The sequence below is a fragment of the Henningerozyma blattae genome, chromosome 4, assembly GCF_000315915.1.
Source record: "Henningerozyma blattae CBS 6284 chromosome 4, complete genome".
Classification (NCBI taxonomy): domain Eukaryota; kingdom Fungi; phylum Ascomycota; class Saccharomycetes; order Saccharomycetales; family Saccharomycetaceae; genus Henningerozyma; species Henningerozyma blattae.
In genome coordinates, this window is record NC_020188.1 from 633,142 (window position 1) to 648,573 (window position 15,432).

The window sequence follows — 15,432 nt, forward strand, 5'->3', positions numbered from 1 at the left end:
AATTTCAATATATATATATATATATATTTTTTACTAATATAGAAGCGTATTGTAAAATACCAGAAAAGGAAAAAATATATATTAGTAGAAACTAGGATACAAACTTAGCCATCTCAAATAAAATTTATCATTGAAGTTTGTACGAATTTCATTAAATTATGGTGCTCTATGCATTCCGAAAGTTAGGCTAACAAGCGGTGTAATAATAGACTACTATGATTAATTTAAAATATTCCAGCTGAAAAATCATTACCATGCTTTGTAAGATTCGAATTTTTAAATATACATATATATAATTATTATTATGAAATTTTCTGAAAGATAGAGTACCCTTCTCTCAGATCGAAAAACTTTCTATGAGATGAAGAATATCAGTATGTCTCAAAGTTGGCAAGTAACAGATTGCAGATAATCCAAATTGTTTTAGCTGAATAACGACATAAATATCAACTAACTCTTGTAATTCATTAAACTAATAATTCCATATATCAATTTCCTCAAGGCTATTTCCTTCATATCTTTGAAGTCAAATAATATTGCGCATGTTATCAAGCAATATTAACTTGCTAGTTAATAGCAGAAAAATCTATATTAAGAATATAAAATAGTTTATTTAATTAATCACATTAAAATAATAATAATATCTATCATTAGAATGAAATGCAGTATAGTGTTCATTAATCCTCTGACTTATTATCAGATATTTGACTATCTGAAGTTCTAGAATCTAAAGGAGAGGCAGTTACAAATGGAGAAGAATCAGATGAAGGTGTACTAGTCGATACTATACTTTTCAAGCCATGTTCTGATATTTTTTGCTTTTTAAAGAATATATTTTGTTCTCTATTAAATACTAAGGTATTTTGTTGACTTGTGAGTTCAGGTAATCCTAATTTGTAATATAATCTTTTAGAATCCTTTTTTGTCGGTATAGATTGACTAGTTTTATCGGTTGCTGTATTATCTGTATTAGATATAGAAGTATATTTCTGATTATCCATATTATCGTTTCGTATTTTGGAGTTTGGTGCAGTATCTATTGATTTATATAAATCCCATTCTGTATTTGCGTCTAGTAATAATTCCTTTAGTATAAACCACTTTTTTTCTTCTTTCAGTAACGAATTATATTGTTTGATCAAATTCTGATTAATTTGTTTCAACCAAGAAATTTGTTTTTCAATGGGAATCTTTTTTTCAATTTGATGATATTCATTTGCTTCTTCATTATTCACTATATCTCCTAATTGTAACTTATTTGCAATAGATTGTAATACTGCATCATTTTGCGAATATAGATTATTCTTGAAGAGTTTTGATTTAGTTAAATTTATTTCAGACTCTAATATTGGGTCACTCTCAGGGGATTCAATGGATTGAAAACTACCAGGTGTATTCTTGATAACTTCATAATTGATTTTGGTTAAATCATCAACAGCTAATATATGTCTTTTAAAATACGTACCCATAGGAGAATTATGAGACGCAGGTAAAAAACTTGTCACTGGGACAGAAACAAACCCACTACTGTTAGTTGTGTCGGTAGTAGGCTGAGGGATTGGAATTAAATTAAATTTATTTTGGCATGAACATCTGTTGTTAGAAAAGGAGGGGTAGGAGTAGCCTTAAAATACCGAATCGAAGATTTAGAATATTGAAGTTGCTTATCACCTTTCAATAGTTCGTTGAAATCTTCCATTATTATTGTGGTGGTAATAACTTGGAGGGAACCAGAAAGCAGGACGTGTCAACAAGATCTTTTGGCCGGCTTAACACTCAGTAAAATCAACAAAAATGGCTTTACTTTATACCTTGATTTTATATAAATAATAGAATACGACCACCATGTTTTTATAAACAAGTCAAGAAGTTTCGGGTGAACTTTTTTTTCCCTGACCTCAAACCTCAGGGAAGGACTCTTGAATAAGAAAATCAACGCAATTGGTTTGAGCATAAGAATTCTAGGAAAAATAAGGTTTTTTCTGTGATTGTTGTGATCTGTTTCAGTGTCAGTGAAATTAAAAGTGGAATATCTAAAAATTCTGAAATTTAAAAAAAACACTCAGAGCCTTCACGTGCGAAAATGAAAATGAAAAAAAAATGAATTTTCCGAAATTTTTTAATATCGTAAATATAATTTTGGTTTGTAAAATCGATGAGGTAATGAAAAAAAAAGTTTATATTATATAAAAACTAGACTTTAGCTTTGGTAATCAGGATCACGATTAATAATCTATAAGTTGTATATTTAAGACAAAAATGGCTTCAATGACTGAAGAGTTAGATGATTTATTCTCACAATTACAAAAAGCTAATGATGAATTAAAAGTCTCAACAACTGTAAATGAAGAAAAAACTAGTAATGATTTCAGTTCGAATGATGATTTGTTAGAATTAGAAGATGAGAATCTTACTAAGGATGGGCGTAATAGAGAAGAAATCTTTCAAGAAATAGAGAACAACTTAAAAGAACTTCCAAAATTCCAAACAACTTTTGATTCGATAGGTGATATGAGAAAAGATAAAAAAGAATTGATTAAAAAATTATTAATCAATCCCTCGGAACAAAAAAGACAAAAGAGAGAAAAATCTAGTGAGGATTGGTTCATTATACCCAAATTGAGCGATGCTAAAAGAAAGTCTATTGAAAGAGATTTACTTTTAATAAAACATAGAGCAGCATTAGATCCAAAACGTCATTATAAGAAACAGAAGTGGGTTGCTCCAGATAGAATATCTGTTGGTACTATTATAGAAGATAAAACTGAATATTTCAGTAGTAGATTAAAGAATAAAGAAAGAAAGAATACAATGTTAGAGACTCTAATGGCTGATGGTGATAGAAACAAATATTTCAAAAAGAAATATAATGAAATTCAAGAGAAGAAAACGAGCGGTAGAAAAGGTCATTATAAGCAGGTCAAATCTAGGAGACAAGGTGGGAGGTAGTTTTAAAGCATTGATATTATCCATAACGGCATTAAATAGATTGTAATATAGTCATATGTATAGAAAGAAAAATTATATTCTTTTAGAAATATTTTAATACAATATGTATAACTTTACGAACTATTTTTCAGTATAAAAGACTAAGTAGTATATACTTTTTTATATAAATCTTTAAATTTTGAAAGAACTTGAAGAGGGAAGCATAATAATTTCAAAAGAAAAAAGAAAAAAAAATATTGGTTTTAGGAAAGAGGAATAGTAAAATATATAAATGAATACGTACAAGGAATAATAATAAAAAGTATAGTTATGATAGAATAAGCAGACGATAGATCATTAATATTTAAGAGAATTCAAAAGCAAAAAAACAAAATTGATTTGCTTAGAAATTAATTGGCTTTGAGAAAGCAGCTAAGTTAGCTTCTTTGAATGCTTCAGATAAGGTTGGGTGAGCATGGCAAACTCTGGCAACATCTTCAGCAGAAGCACCATATTCTAGAGCTAGCCCAGCTTCAGCAATCATTTCACCGGCGTTTGGACCGATGATATGAGCACCCAAGATTCTTTCAGTCTTGGCGTCAATTAAGATCTTAACAAACCCTTCAGAATCCATATTAGTCTTTGCTCTTGAGTTAGCAATGAATGGGAATTTACCAATCTTGTATTCAATATTTTCAGCTTTTAATTGTTCTTCAGTCTTACCAACCCAAGCAACTTCTGGATGCGAGTACATGACAGATGGAATGTTATTGTAATTAACATGACCATGGCCATTCTTAAAGAATTCAGCAGCAGCAATACCTTCTTCTTCGGCCTTGTGAGCTAACATAGGACCGAAAGTGACATCACCGATACATTTAATATTTGGGTATTTTGTATTGAATTGATCATCAATAACAACACGGCCACGTTTGTCAACTTCTAAGCCTATAGCTTCAGCATTTAAGCCTTGCATGTATGGTCTTCTACCAATAGCTACTAATAGAACATCTGATTGTAAAGATTCTTTCTTACCAGTCTTGACATCTTCATATTCGATATCCACGACATCGTTATTTCTTTTGGCAGAAACAACTTTTTGGCCTAGTTTGAAATCAAAACCTTGTTTCTTTAAGAATTTTTGAGTGGTCTTTGCAATTTCACCATCCATAGAAGCACCAATAGCTGGTGCAAATTCCAAAATTGTGACTTTAGAACCTAATCTACTATAAACAGAACCCATTTCTAAACCAATAATACCACCACCAATGATGGCTAATCTCTTTGGGATTTCCTTTAAGGATAAAGCACCTGTAGAAGAAACGATTCTTTCTTCATCGATTTCGATACCTGGGAATGGAGTAACTTCGGAACCAGTAGCGATAATTACCTTCTCAGTCTTTAATTCCAATTCTTCCTTTTCAGCCGCAGATTCTATTGGAACCACTTTAATAGTATTTTGATCTTTAAATGAGGCAGTACCTTTGTAATAAGTGACTTTATTTTTCTTAAATAACATTTCGATACCAGAAGTTAATTGTTTAACTGAATCATCTTTAGCCTTTTGAAAGTTTTGGACATTTACAGAGACATCACCCTTGATATCAATACCTCTCTTTGCGGCGCTTTCTTTAATTTCTTGATAAAGATGAGAATTATTCAAAAGAGATTTGGATGGGATACAACCGACATTTAAACAAGTACCACCTAATCTACCTCTCTTTTCGACACAGGCAGTGTTGTAACCTAGTTGAGCGGCTTTAATGGCGGCGACGTAACCACCTGGACCACCCCCTATGACGACGACATCATGTGTCTTTGTGGATAAAAATTGTTTTTGGATTTGAATTAGATTGGAAGAATATTTAGAAGTTGTTGATCTAAACATGGTGAATAGTAAAGAAACTAACTGTGCGTGAGATCAAATATTAGGGGAAAAAAAGGTTAAGTGTACTACGATAGAGGATAGTATACTTGCTTATATTTGAATGACTTAAGTTTTTTCCTTTTTGTTTTGTATATATAATATATTTCTTTTATTATTGTGTTCAATAATGGGAAATATTTAAGGGAGTGCTCTTAAGAACTTATTAATTAAATTAAGCTAATTCAATTTTGAATTCGAAGTAAAATTGCCTAATAATAACGCAATTAAATAATAAAGACGAAGTTTCCGATGAGCGGAAACCGAAGCGCGAAAATTAAAGAAACTTGAAATTTGAAAATTAAAATTGGAAAATGTTTAGTAAGAAACGTGAAGCTAAACAAAACGTGTGAAAAAAAAAAAAAGAGTCAAAAGAAGTTAGACCAAGAATGGGATGACAAAGAATTAATTAGAGAAGTTACATATCGTTATGAATCTATGTAATGAGAATGTGAATGTGCTCTAAGATTTAGAGAAACAAGATCGAATTCGTGACAAGGGTAAGTAAACCTTAATGTGTGCATATGGTTCCTATACATTGTTTTTTGGATTACGGAAGGACATGTTAGCGCCGTCTAGTTTGTAACCACATTTTTCATAGAATTTGACATTAGAGTCTGAACAATACAAGACGATCTTGTAACAATTTTCCTTCCAAGCCAACTCGGTCAAGATGTCGATGATAGCCTTACCTAGTTTTAACCCTTGGTAATTCTTGTCCACTGCAATGTCTTCAATATGACCTAATTTCGCACAATCATGAATCAATTTTCTTTCAATGAGCAGCACACCTGTAGCAGCAATTTTCTTAGTAGAGTCTTCGACAATGACCATTGGCTTATAAATTGAAGGTAATGATTTCCAATGTTGTAACAATTCTTGGAATTTTTCAGCGGTGACATCGCCGACAGTGGTTAAAGCGGATAAAGTATCCAGTAAACCATGCTGGATGTCACTTAATTCCATTTCACGGACGGTATAACCTTGTGGGATTTGTGGTGCCATTGTTGATTGACTTATGAACGATTGAATGTATGGAGCGTCTTTAACAAGTATATACTAACAAATATATATAGGCGTGTCTTTTATATATAAACGGGAATGTGGATGCCTTCTATGTTTTTTTTATTTAATTTTTCTTTATTTATAGGAATAAAAGTCTAGTAGGTAAAAGAAAATACGGGAAATAAAAAAGGGCCAATTTCAACTTTGCCATGATTGGTAGCGCCCTACGCGGGGTGTGTTTTTTAGGGTTTAGGAGGAAGTAATGGCCATTGAACACTATATCTATCAAGCACCACAACGATGAACCTCCTGCTAATAATCCATATAGTTTAAGAAAAGTTTCAGGGATGGTTGTTGTGCCGTACAGCACAGCGATGAAGAAAAGTGGAAGCTGGTAAAACATCTCGGTCCAGACAAAAAATTGAAGCCATTTGGGTCTTTCACCAACTAAATAATCATTGTTTTCCACAGTATGCCAGTTAATGGCCTTCTTGAAGATTGGATGTAATGTGCGACCTTCAGTGATGATACTTGTGTCAATAAAAATACTGATGGGGATATGAATTAGAAAATACCACCAGTATATAGTCTGTTCAAAATCAGTAAGCATGGTCTTTGATAACACTTTGAATAGCTCAATTATAGTTTAGATTATTTACAGTAGATGTGGTTGCAATGTATACGCAAGTATAAACAATATGGTTTATTGGTTATAATATATAAAATTCAAGTATAGTATGAGTGTCTATCTATTATGCATTAGCCCATACTATGTGTGTTTAATAGAATGGTGTAGGTGATTCGTATCCAGCAAGAAAGAAAATTTGTGCTAGCTTGAGGGACAGTGTGCCTGATAATGTGGGTAACTATCTCTATGCCCTTTTCCATCTCGCCATGTTATTTGTGTGAGTTTGTTTGTTTGAGTTTGTTTATTTGTTTGTTTCTGTATTATGTATGTATTTTTTTCCATTATTTTTTTCCACTATTTTTTCTGGAATCGTTTAAGTGTACGATTCAAGAATTGTTCCAAACGGTTTAGAGCCGAGTCGGAGTTATTTGATGTAGAAGATTTTGGTTTAGCATCCGAAGGCTCTGAATTACTGCTTTTGGTATTTCCCGCGGAGCTGTCTGTGTCCAGTCTCACGTGATCTGGAGACCTCGATGCCCCAGAATCGTTGGTCACGTCAGCTAATGCCTCCCATAAGCATCGTTCCACAGCAGTCTTTGGTGTACGTACAGGTACTCTCCATTGGACCTTCATGTCGCCACGTGATAAGCCTCCACGACCACGTGGAACACCTTGTCCTGGTACACTTACGGTTTCTCCATCACGAGTTCCTGAACGTACTCGCAGTCTTAGTTGGTTACCATCAAGTGTGGGTATAACAACGTTACCACCCAGCACAGCAGTGGTCACAGGAATCTCACGCGTTTGCCATAGTTCATTACCGTTGCGGATGGAAAATACTTTATCTTGTTTCACACGGATTCTTACCAATAAATCACCACGAGTAACCTTTACTTGATCTCTTTGTTCTGGTGCAATGGCAATATTTGGGTATCCACCTTGACCAGCAACACGGATCACATCACCGTCTACCAATCCTGGTGGTAATTCAACTTGCACTGTACGTTGTACTGGGCGAGGTTCAGTACCTTCCCCATCACAATTCCTACATACATCTTCACGAGCGATATTTTCACCAGTACCACCACAACTCATACAAGTAGATGCCATTTGGAAACCGGCACGGACGTGTACAGTAGTCCCTGTCCCATGACATGAACTACATTCGGATCTGTGTGAGCCAGGTTTCATACCACTACCGGTACAAGTCTTACATTGTTCAATACTGCTGACATTCAAAGTAACATTACGAGAACCAAATACAGCATCCTTGAAGCTTAAAGTATGTATGACTTCTACATTATCACCACGGACTTCACTATAGAACCCACCAAAAGGTGATCCATTGCCACGCCCACTACTTCTGCCACCACCACGACCTGCAGCTCCATTGGCTTTAGAAAATGCAGCTCCGAACAAATCTTCGAAGTTTATACCACCAAATCCAAACGGATTCCCACCTGCGTTAGCAAATGGATTGGCGCCTCCTGCAAATGGATTGCCTCCGGAGAATCCACCACTGCCTCCTCCTTGACTATTATCAAAGGCAGCAGATCCAAATTGATCGTATTGCATTTTTTTCTTCTCATCACTTAAGATTTCATAGGCGTTTGTAATATCATGGAATTTCTTGTCACTTCCCTTATCCTTATTGATATCTGGATGATATTTCTTGGCTAACTTGTAATAAGCTTTTTTAATCTCACTTGCTTTTGCATCTTTATTCAATCCTAAAACTTTGTAAGGATCCTTGAAACTATTGTATAGGATAGCATTGGAATGGAATAATGATCTTTGATTGATTTGTGTGGTTCGAATAATATTTTTCAAAGAATCAATATTCCGAGCACCAGTAAAGACTCTTGATCGATAAGCTAATGTAAACATGATCCAATTGTTCTTGGGTTAGAGTGATGAAGAATAAAATTAATTTAAATAAATTTAAAACTCTCCTTTAATATATATATATATATATTTTTTTTAATCAGTTCTATTCTCTTTAACTTCTCGGTACTACTATTTATTATATAATTTTTATCATTTTTCACCGGCATTTCGGCTTCGCCTTATTGATATTAAGACAAATAATAATTATTTTTATATTCAAAATTCTATATTCTATATTTAAATACATACAATTTATGTATATATTAAATAGAGCTATATTTGAACTATGTTTTACTCACATACAACAACATGTCAAATGATGAAAATGATCGGATATTGGAATTAGAAGAACAAAAAAGAATTCTTTTGAGAAAAAAGCAAGAATTGCTGGATCGTATCGAGAAATACAAAAATTTGAATAAAGATGATAATGATGATGATGAGGAAGATGAAGATGAATCTTGGAAGGGCTTAATATACAATAATTCTTTTCCTAAGCCTAATGATTTATCAAATGAAAATTCCAAATTGTTTAAAATTGATGGTAATTCAAATATTGAAGATGAATTATTGAGTAAACTTGATACTCTGCCTATCCTTAATAAGGATTTACGTTTGAAGTATTTGCAAAGAGCATATCCGTTTGTAGATATAAAGATATTAGATACATCAATTAATGATTCCAAATTACAATTTGAAATTAGTTTCAAAAATAAACATACAAATAATTCAGTCCAATTTGAAATGATATCTGAACAAAATAAAATCACTTCCTTTAAAGTAATTAATAGTGATAATTTCTCTTCTTGTAATTTAAAAAACATATCATCTCCTAATATTTTATTAAATTTAATTGAATTGGATCGATTAGAATTTAAAAGGCACAAGTTTTTCCAACGATTATCCAATAAGATTTCTCAAAAGAATCAAAATATTAATATTGAAATTATAGAAAATAATTCATGTTTAAAATTGAATAGGTTAATCTTCAGAAATTTTCCAAATGAGAATATTAAATTAGATTTATATATCTATTGGAATATTCAATTGGATACTACGACTAATGAGATTAATACTGATTGGTTTATTAAATTGAATAAAAATGATCAATTGTTGAAAAATAAAATTGATCTTAACGTCATATGGAGAAAACTCATAAAAGAATACGGGATTGAAGTAGGAACTGAGGAATTAATTAAAATTTGTCTGTTCCCAACTTAACTTTAAAAGAAAAAATAATATGAATAACGATTGATTGATTGATTAATATGACAATTGCTTTTTTTTTCACTTATACAACAGTATATATATTTTGAATGCATAATAACTATATGACAATGAATGGAAAAGATAGAGGGTGGTTACCATGTAGCGTAATCATCACAGTCATCATTGCCAAACTCACCATTCGCATACCCTTCGTCATAGGCACGATCATATTCGTGTTCATGATGCTTATCGACAGCATGTTCTAAAAGTGCACCACCTATTAACCCTGCACCAACACCTAGCCACTTTCCTGATGAAGAAGATTTATTTGTGTTTGAACTCGAATTGACATATTCTACAGTTCTAGGTGCAGGTGCAGCTTGATATTGGACTGGTGCAGCTTGATATTGCATTGGTTGTTGATATTGCATAGGCTGTTGGTACGCCATTGGCTGTTGATACTGTTGTGGTGGAGGGGCTTGCGCTGGAGCACCTGGAGGTGGTCCATAGGATGAATGTGGGAATCTTGTTCCTTGTGGAGGATCCCAGGTCGATCTCTGGGTATGTAAATCCACGTAATAGAATGTCTGATATTGTGAATCGTAAACGGCTTTCCAGCCTTGTGGTGGAATTGGTGCAGGAGGCATCTATGAGATTATACGTAAGAGTAAACTGAAGCTGTGTACGGTACTGAACTAATGGGGGTACTACGAATGTAGAAAAAAATAAAAACAAAAAACGAAGTGAAATAGAACAAAGATAATGGTCGACTTTCAAGATAAAAAAAAGTTTAGAAAGTTTAGAAATGCAAATACAGAGGATTTTAACCAATACTTTATTTATATATAGTTCATTCGAAATCTTAAGGAGATGCAAGAAAAAAGGTTAAAAACAAAAGATAAAAAAAACCACTAATGAAAAATACTCACAAGAAGAAAGTGCAAGGGAATTTTGGTAAGATTACGAATAAATTAAAGTTCTAGTGAACCTTGGCCAATCTCAATCCAGAATAGATCAAGACAAAATATTAAAAAAAAGAGGAGGCAGTGATCATCCCAAACTAACACGCGCACACAAACAGTATATAAATATTGTAATCCTGAGAAACCCAACTATAACAAAACCTAATCTAAATTCGCTTATTATTCAGTTGAAATGGTTATTTTTAGCCTCCGGCATAAACGAATGTCTATGTTGTTGTTTTTTCGTAACTTCTATCGATCTCTATCACACCACTGCCTGTTTATTCGAGCCCGGAGTTATTGATTTCATAGGAACTACACAGATCGATCTAAAAAGGAAACTTCGTTATACACACTAACATATAGAGTATAGATGCATATACGTAAATAACTTTGATAGATAAATTTACACACAAGATCAAGATACTCCTTGATCTCACTATAGGCTTGTTTTTCGCATGGGATTTATAAGAAAGGAGATTGTTTTCCTCTCCCTTAACTTTTCTTGTACAGAAACTCCTGTACGGAGACTGCCAAGATATATCCGAGGTTAATAATAATCCTACACCAACATATTGTGTCATTACTAATGAAATCACATGTACAGATTATTATTATGCTAACACCATGGCATTAGCAATAATGGCTTTTTTTCTTCCACCACTATAGTGCTGTAAAGATGGTGGAAATATTTTTCTAATCCTTGAATCATGAATAGAATACCTTCTAATTTTCTTATTGAGTCTAACATGTCATTAATACCTATAAAAAATCATACCTATTGGCTAGTCCAATTTCCTGTCGTAATCTATTTCCTATATTGGAAACCCTAGTAGCCCTGAAAAATGAAAATAACCCTGACAACCCTAATACTGTTTAACCCTAGAAACCCTATTGACACATAACCATGAGCCCTAATTGGTCGTGGATGTAACCCTGGACAGCGTGGCCGGCAAACGCGGAAATCAACGGACGTATCCAAAGTAGCCACTAAGAGCAATTCTTCCAATGAGTAAAGGCGATGAATAATAATGACTGATGAATGTTGAACTAAGAAAGGATATTCTCCACAAGCTAAACTATCCACAAGCTAATAACCAAAGTGGAGGGATTCACTTCCTAAATTGTAATAGTGTTGGTGACTCGTAAACTAAAAACTACCCCGTACGTTCAACGTGAGATCTGTTCTTGAAACAGTTTTTTTAAAATTATTACAGGTAACAACAGCTTTAACGTTAACGTTTCCATTCATCAACTCGTCAAATCCACTAATAGTGCTTTTTTTTAAAAAAAGTTGGAATATATTGAGATCCAATACATTTAGGCAAGGGAATATTTTAAACTAGTGGTACTTGTTACACAAAGTTTGGTTCATTTCAAATTGTGCTTGAGGTTATTTTTTTGTTCTGTTTAGAAGAGAAATAAAAAAAGTAATTAATAAAATTATAGAATTCAACTATAAACATCATTTCAGCATCTTTCGTTACTGGTTAGCTTTCTACATCACTCCTGTTTTGAAGCATATATATATATTACCAAAGGTCTCCTACTTTTTTTTTTCAAAGAAAAAACAAACAATAATAATAACAATTATCAAAAAAAAAAATAAAAATAAAAAAAAGGAAAATAAAAAAATTAAGCATATTACTTGGAGTCACACATCTCTATTTGATCTTCTGATATCGTTTGCATTTCATCTTTTCTTTTGTCTTTTTCTTTTTATTCTGTATCGTATTCTTTCTTTTACAATAAGAATGTCGACAAACCTGAACCCATCATTACAAGGATCACATACTCTTCCTTCATCTACTGATTCTAGCACTAAAGTGAATTTGAATTCGAATTTCTCCATGTTCAATACTTCGATACCACCTAAATATCCATTAAAATCAATCCCGATCCCATATCAGTATCAAATACATGATAATACCTCTACTTTGATTAATTTAAACAATTCAAGTTCCTATATTCCTACGAATTCTAAAAAGAGAAGGAACAGTGATAAATTTCAAATATTATCCAAAGCAACTATCGAAAATGATTTGATAAATAATAGTACCAATAACACTAGCACGATAACATCAACAAATACATCAGCCTCCACTATGAACAATAACTCTCATCATGGTAATGTTATGGTGAATTATCCAACAGGGTTAACGACAAATACAAATTCTACTTCAAATAGTATAATGAGTTCCACGGGGGAAAATAATAAAAAGATTAGAATTTCGAAATCAAATAGTAATAATAATTTGAAATACTTGAATATGAATAAATCACCAACTACTGCAACTACAAATACTAGCATCAATAATACTACGATCTCGAATAATACAAATATATCATCGACTGTACAGGAGACAACTACTCCTACAGAATCGACAACTACTTCGAATATTAACGCTACTACCATACTTAATAATGATGTAGTATTGGATGATGCTCTGCCGTTATCTCCAGTCGCATCACCAGGTTTAGATCAATCTATGGATTCATTATTACCTGTATCAACTAATTCAATTCTTACCGCTAATAATAATACTATAACTAATAACAATAACACTGCTAATAGTATACATACAACAGAGATTATGTCAAATTATACAAACGATATTCTTAATAATATTAATAATCAATTACCGGAACAATGTATAAAGAATTTATTATTCAAATTGATCTCCAGTTTAAATAGATCTGAAATATCTGATCTATCGACTTTTTTGAAAGATAATTTACAAAGAGATTTCATAACTTCCTTACCAGTTGAAGTGGCATTAAAGATTTTAATTAATCTCTCATTCATAGATATCATTAATTGTTTACAAACTTGTAAAAATTGGAATCGGTTAATTATAAATACCCCATATCTTTGGAAACATCTTTTAATTAATGAAAGTTTTGTCTCTCCAGATAACTTTAACAATTATTCTAAAAAAATATCATTAGAGTATCCACAATTTAACTCAGAAGAATTATGTTATAGATATGATTTCTTAAAGAAATTAAAAATTTTGAAAAATTGGTATAACCCATTTTATTTACCAAAGAGAACAACTTTATTAGGTCATATGACAAGCGTTGTCACTTGTTTACAATTCGAAGATAACTATATTATTACTGGTGCTGATGATAGAATGATTAGAGTTTATGATTCAAAATTGAAAAAATTTCTCTTGGAATTAGCTGGGCATGATGGCGGTGTTTGGGCTTTAAAATATGATGAAGATGGTATCCTTGTAAGTGGTTCTACAGATCGTACAGTTAGAGTTTGGGATATAAAACGTGGTTGTTGTACACATATTTTTAAAGGACACACATCTACTGTGCGTTGTTTAGATATTGTAAAATATAAAAATACAAAATATATCATTACAGGTTCAAGAGATACTACGTTACATGTTTGGAAATTACCCTATTCTGTAGAAGAATATGATGATATTAAACTTAAAACTATTAATGAGCCAATCCTATATCAAACTACTCAAGATAATCCATTTTTCGTGGGGATATTAAGAGGTCATTTAGCTTCTGTTAGAACCGTTTCTGGTCATGGGAATATTGTTGTAAGTGGATCTTATGATAATAATCTTATCGTATGGGATATTATTCAAATGAAATGTTTATATATCTTAACTGGGCATACAGATCGTATATATTCCACAATTTATGATCATAAGAGATCAAGGTGTATATCTGCAAGTATGGACTCCACAATAAGAGTTTGGGATTTAAAAGATATTTGGAATAATGGTAAATGTGCAAGAGTAATGAACTCCATACCATGTATGAAAATTTCAGGTTCTTTGTATACTTTACAAGGACATACTGCTCTAGTAGGGTTATTAAGATTATCAGATAAATATCTTGTAAGTGCAGCTGCTGATGGATCATTAAGGGGATGGGATTCAGATGATTATTCAAGGAAATTTGCCTACCATCATAATAATTTAAGTGCAATTACAACTTTCTATATGAGTGATAACTTGCTAGTAAGTGGTTCTGAAGGTCAGTTCAATGTCTACAATTTAAGATCAGGTAAATTAGTCCATGCAAACCTTTTATGTGATGCTGATCAAATTTGGTCTGTTAATTTTAAAGGTAATATGTTGGTGGCAGCAGTGGAGAAAGATGGCCAAAGCTATGTTGAATTGTTAGATTTCGAATCTTTTGCTTCATCAAATGATTCTAATGAGAAAGATAATCATGAAACAGAAAATGAAGGAACAGGAGAACAAGATGAAGAGGATGGTGACGAAGAGGTGCATGATACTAATTCCTATACAAATTCTCAACGAGAAGGCTTGGCAACTAATGCAACAACCGACTCACCTGCATCATGATTATCATAACAAATCTATTACTTGCTATGCATCATCATAAATTTCTCTCTACTTACAAATGATCTTAAACTATTTCAGAAGAATTTATTATTTTTTCTTCTAGTTTTTTACTCACTAAAGGTATTAATATTAGAAAAATACATTATTATTACATTTAATTCCTCGTGCTTCAATTCTCCATAATAATTTAATGAATACTATATTAATTGATAGCTTACGTAACAAATCTTAAGCTCTGATACATTTTCTTATCATTTTTACATATTTTTTTTTATTACATAGAGTTTGTTTACAATTTTTATAAACCTAGTCATCAATATTTTTTTTAGTTAATTACATAATAAATATTCACGTATATACTTAAATTTATTTCCTTTTAAATTATATATGCCTGCTACATTTTTTTTTAGTTATTATTTGACATGTAGTATTTATTCCTGTAACATTTGTGTCATTTACTATTCTTGATCTGGTATGATTTGGATAATTTTACATATCCGAAATACCTGCGCGAAAAGAAAATTAAAACAGACGAATTCGATGAGT

General features: G+C 32.1%; 9 protein-coding genes across 9 annotated transcripts; 3 read left to right on the plus strand and 6 right to left on the minus strand.

Annotated features, from left to right (window-relative positions):
- Positions 1 to 677: 677 nt before the first annotated feature.
- On the minus strand, positions 678 to 1,469 carry IES3 (Ies3p; the record flags this gene model as incomplete). The annotated part of the gene is made up of 1 exon (XM_004180229.1): positions 678 to 1,469. One exon carries the CDS (start codon positions 1,467 to 1,469, stop codon positions 678 to 680), a length of 792 nt encoding a protein of 263 aa, XP_004180277.1.
- A 799-nt stretch (positions 1,470 to 2,268) lies between these two features.
- On the plus strand, positions 2,269 to 2,949 carry FCF2 (Fcf2p; the record flags this gene model as incomplete). The annotated part of the gene is made up of 1 exon (XM_004180230.1): positions 2,269 to 2,949. One exon carries the CDS (start codon positions 2,269 to 2,271, stop codon positions 2,947 to 2,949), a length of 681 nt encoding a protein of 226 aa, XP_004180278.1.
- A 382-nt stretch (positions 2,950 to 3,331) lies between these two features.
- On the minus strand, positions 3,332 to 4,816 carry LPD1 (dihydrolipoyl dehydrogenase; the record flags this gene model as incomplete). The annotated part of the gene is made up of 1 exon (XM_004180231.1): positions 3,332 to 4,816. The coding sequence occupies one exon, from the start codon at positions 4,814 to 4,816 to the stop codon at positions 3,332 to 3,334; it is 1,485 nt and encodes a 494-aa protein (XP_004180279.1).
- A 567-nt stretch (positions 4,817 to 5,383) lies between these two features.
- On the minus strand, positions 5,384 to 5,857 carry GNA1 (glucosamine 6-phosphate N-acetyltransferase; the record flags this gene model as incomplete). Its single annotated transcript, XM_004180232.1, has 1 exon — positions 5,384 to 5,857. One exon carries the CDS (start codon positions 5,855 to 5,857, stop codon positions 5,384 to 5,386), a length of 474 nt encoding a protein of 157 aa, XP_004180280.1.
- Positions 5,858 to 5,996: 139 nt separating this feature from the next.
- On the minus strand, positions 5,997 to 6,467 carry EMA19 (Ema19p; the record flags this gene model as incomplete). Its single annotated transcript, XM_004180233.1, has 1 exon — positions 5,997 to 6,467. One exon carries the CDS (start codon positions 6,465 to 6,467, stop codon positions 5,997 to 5,999), a length of 471 nt encoding a protein of 156 aa, XP_004180281.1.
- Positions 6,468 to 6,839: 372 nt separating this feature from the next.
- On the minus strand, positions 6,840 to 8,372 carry MDJ1 (Mdj1p; the record flags this gene model as incomplete). The annotated part of the gene is made up of 1 exon (XM_004180234.1): positions 6,840 to 8,372. The coding sequence occupies one exon, from the start codon at positions 8,370 to 8,372 to the stop codon at positions 6,840 to 6,842; it is 1,533 nt and encodes a 510-aa protein (XP_004180282.1).
- A 309-nt stretch (positions 8,373 to 8,681) lies between these two features.
- Positions 8,682 to 9,593, plus strand: CTF19 (Ctf19p; the record flags this gene model as incomplete). Its single annotated transcript, XM_004180235.1, has 1 exon — positions 8,682 to 9,593. The coding sequence occupies one exon, from the start codon at positions 8,682 to 8,684 to the stop codon at positions 9,591 to 9,593; it is 912 nt and encodes a 303-aa protein (XP_004180283.1).
- Positions 9,594 to 9,733: 140 nt separating this feature from the next.
- Positions 9,734 to 10,228, minus strand: TBLA0D02620 (WW domain-containing protein; the record flags this gene model as incomplete). The annotated part of the gene is made up of 1 exon (XM_004180236.1): positions 9,734 to 10,228. One exon carries the CDS (start codon positions 10,226 to 10,228, stop codon positions 9,734 to 9,736), a length of 495 nt encoding a protein of 164 aa, XP_004180284.1.
- Positions 10,229 to 12,297: 2,069 nt separating this feature from the next.
- On the plus strand, positions 12,298 to 14,886 carry CDC4 (SCF ubiquitin ligase complex subunit CDC4; the record flags this gene model as incomplete). The annotated part of the gene is made up of 1 exon (XM_004180237.1): positions 12,298 to 14,886. One exon carries the CDS (start codon positions 12,298 to 12,300, stop codon positions 14,884 to 14,886), a length of 2,589 nt encoding a protein of 862 aa, XP_004180285.1.
- Positions 14,887 to 15,432: the final 546 nt, after the last annotated feature.